The sequence below is a fragment of the Arachis ipaensis genome, chromosome B03 (assembly GCF_000816755.2).
Source record: "Arachis ipaensis cultivar K30076 chromosome B03, Araip1.1, whole genome shotgun sequence".
NCBI classification, from domain to species: domain Eukaryota; kingdom Viridiplantae; phylum Streptophyta; class Magnoliopsida; order Fabales; family Fabaceae; genus Arachis; species Arachis ipaensis.
In genome coordinates this window covers 96,371,783-96,373,863 of record NC_029787.2, presented here as the reverse complement: position 1 = coordinate 96,373,863, position 2,081 = coordinate 96,371,783, and the positions used below count along the sequence as shown (strand labels likewise).

At 38.0% G+C, this 2,081-nt stretch overlaps 1 protein-coding gene across 1 annotated transcript; it reads left to right on the top strand.

The window, feature by feature from the left end:
- Nucleotides 1,006-1,452, top strand: LOC107633412 (extensin-like). The gene has a single exon (XM_016337047.1). The coding sequence runs from the start codon at nucleotides 1,006-1,008 to the stop codon at nucleotides 1,450-1,452; it is 447 nt and encodes a 148-aa protein (XP_016192533.1).

Below are 2,081 nucleotides of genomic sequence, written 5' to 3'. Positions count from 1 at the left end.
GATGCAGATTTTGCTGGTGATAGAGTTGATAGAAGGAGCACTTCAGGCTTATGTTGCTTCCTTGGGAAGTCCTTAAATGTTTGGTCAAGTAAGAAACAGCCAACAGTGGCTCTATCCACTGCTGAGGCTGAGTATATAGCTGCTTCTTCATGTTGTTCTCAGCTTTTATGGTTAAAAACACAGCTTGCCAATTACAAATTAAATGCTAAAAATATTCCCTTGATGTGTGATAATATGAGTGCCATTAATATTTCTAAAAATCCAGTTTTGCACTCTAGGACTAAACATATTGAAGTGAAATTTCACTCAATAAGAGAGCATGTCCAAATGGGGGATATTAGCATTCAATTTGTTAAATCGGAAGAGCAATTGGCAGACATTTTCACTAAACCACTACCTGAGGACAGATTCTGCATGCTTAGGACTAGTATAGGGATTTTGAGTTATGATTCTTTGTTTAACAATTGCTGATGTATTTGCTAGAGCATTTTGTCTCATAAACAGGTATGAGACAATTCTGGGCAGAAGAAGAACGTTCCCCTTAATCAGCGTGATCTGTGTTTATTTCAAGTGAAAAATGATTTAGGCCAACCTCAAAAATCAGATCTAGAGTGGTCCAATATGTTTCCTTAAATTCAACCATCTCTTGGCCCAAATATGAATGTTACAATTTTTGTTTGGTTGTTGATTTTTTGTTGGGCTGTGTGTTTAAAATTTTTTTAAAGGATTTTAATTTAATTTTTTTTCAAAAAGGTTTTCAGTTTGATTTAATTTTTTGGTTTTCGAATTTTAATTTTTTTAAGAAAATCAAATCATATCTTTCTTTTATAAGTTCATGTCTTTTCAAGTCATTTCAAAAGGTGATGCAGTTGCATGGTTTTAGAAATCTAGTTTTGGGTACGGTTACCAACACTCCCTCTCTTCCCTCCATAACTCTTTCTCAAACCCTTCGGTTTTCACCACTACCCTCATTACCCTTTTTCTTCTTAAACCAAAAACCACCAGATGAGGAAGAAAACCATAGCGCACAAGCCTCCTCGTGAAAAGGTGTATAAGCTTCCCTCCAAGCCTTCCACTCGTTCCCAAGACCGAACCTTCACACCTTCACCATCTCCTCCTACCTCTCCTCCTCGCACTGCTCCCATGGCACGAACCAAAACCACACCAAGGTATCCAGCCCCTGCCAAACCGATGACACCACCTAAGGCAATGCCATCCAAACCAAGCTCTTCGAAACCTAGCTCATCCAAGGGTAAGGGTCCTGCTGTTGAAGAACCTGTTCCTGAGACAACAAAACCTAAGCCAAGGTCTGTTCCTTTGCGCTCACAAAGAGGTAACCCTCATCTCCCTCTCAAATCTGTTAGAGAACCAGACATTGATCCTTTTGCTCACAAATCGCACTTCATGACATCTCACTCAAACTATAACCCCATCGTTTCAAATCTGCCATGAATCACGATTTTTATGAGGGAGTTATTCAGTATCATACTCTGTGTCCCTCATTTCTTGCAGATTTACCTACTTTGAAAAAGAAAGGTTTTTCTTTTGTTGAAAATTTAGAATTTTTAGACTGGAATCAACTTTTCAAAATAAAAAAACCTGTGTATCCACTGTTAGTCAAAGAATTTTATGCAAACATGACTTACCATGAAGGAAGTGTGCATTCTTATGTTAAGGGCAGAGACATTATTTTAAATAATAAAACTATCAGTGATTCTTTGAAGTACACTGATGTTGGGCCGTGTGCTTATACGTCTATAAAGTGGGATGAAGGAGTTGGTATCTCTTACAATGATGCTTTGGCTCACATTTGTGAACATGTTTCCTTAATTGATGGCATCACACCCACTCACAAAGTCCTAGGATATGAACGTGCTCAGTTGCACCGAATTGTCAACCACATCTTACTTCCTCAAAGTGGTTCATATCAAAGGGTCTCTTACACAGACACACTGGTTTTGTATGCCCTAATCACCAAAACAGAAATCTCTTTTGCCTATTTGATGGCTAGATACATGTTTGATTCTCTTAGAAGTGAGAAAGATAAAGCACTACCTTATGGCATATTTTTAACTTGCAAA

Excerpts from the sequence above, each read along its gene's own strand:
- LOC107633412 (XM_016337047.1), top strand. The coding sequence starts at position 1,006 with ATGAGGAAGAAAACCATAGCGCACAAGCCTCCTCGTGAAAAGGTGTAT.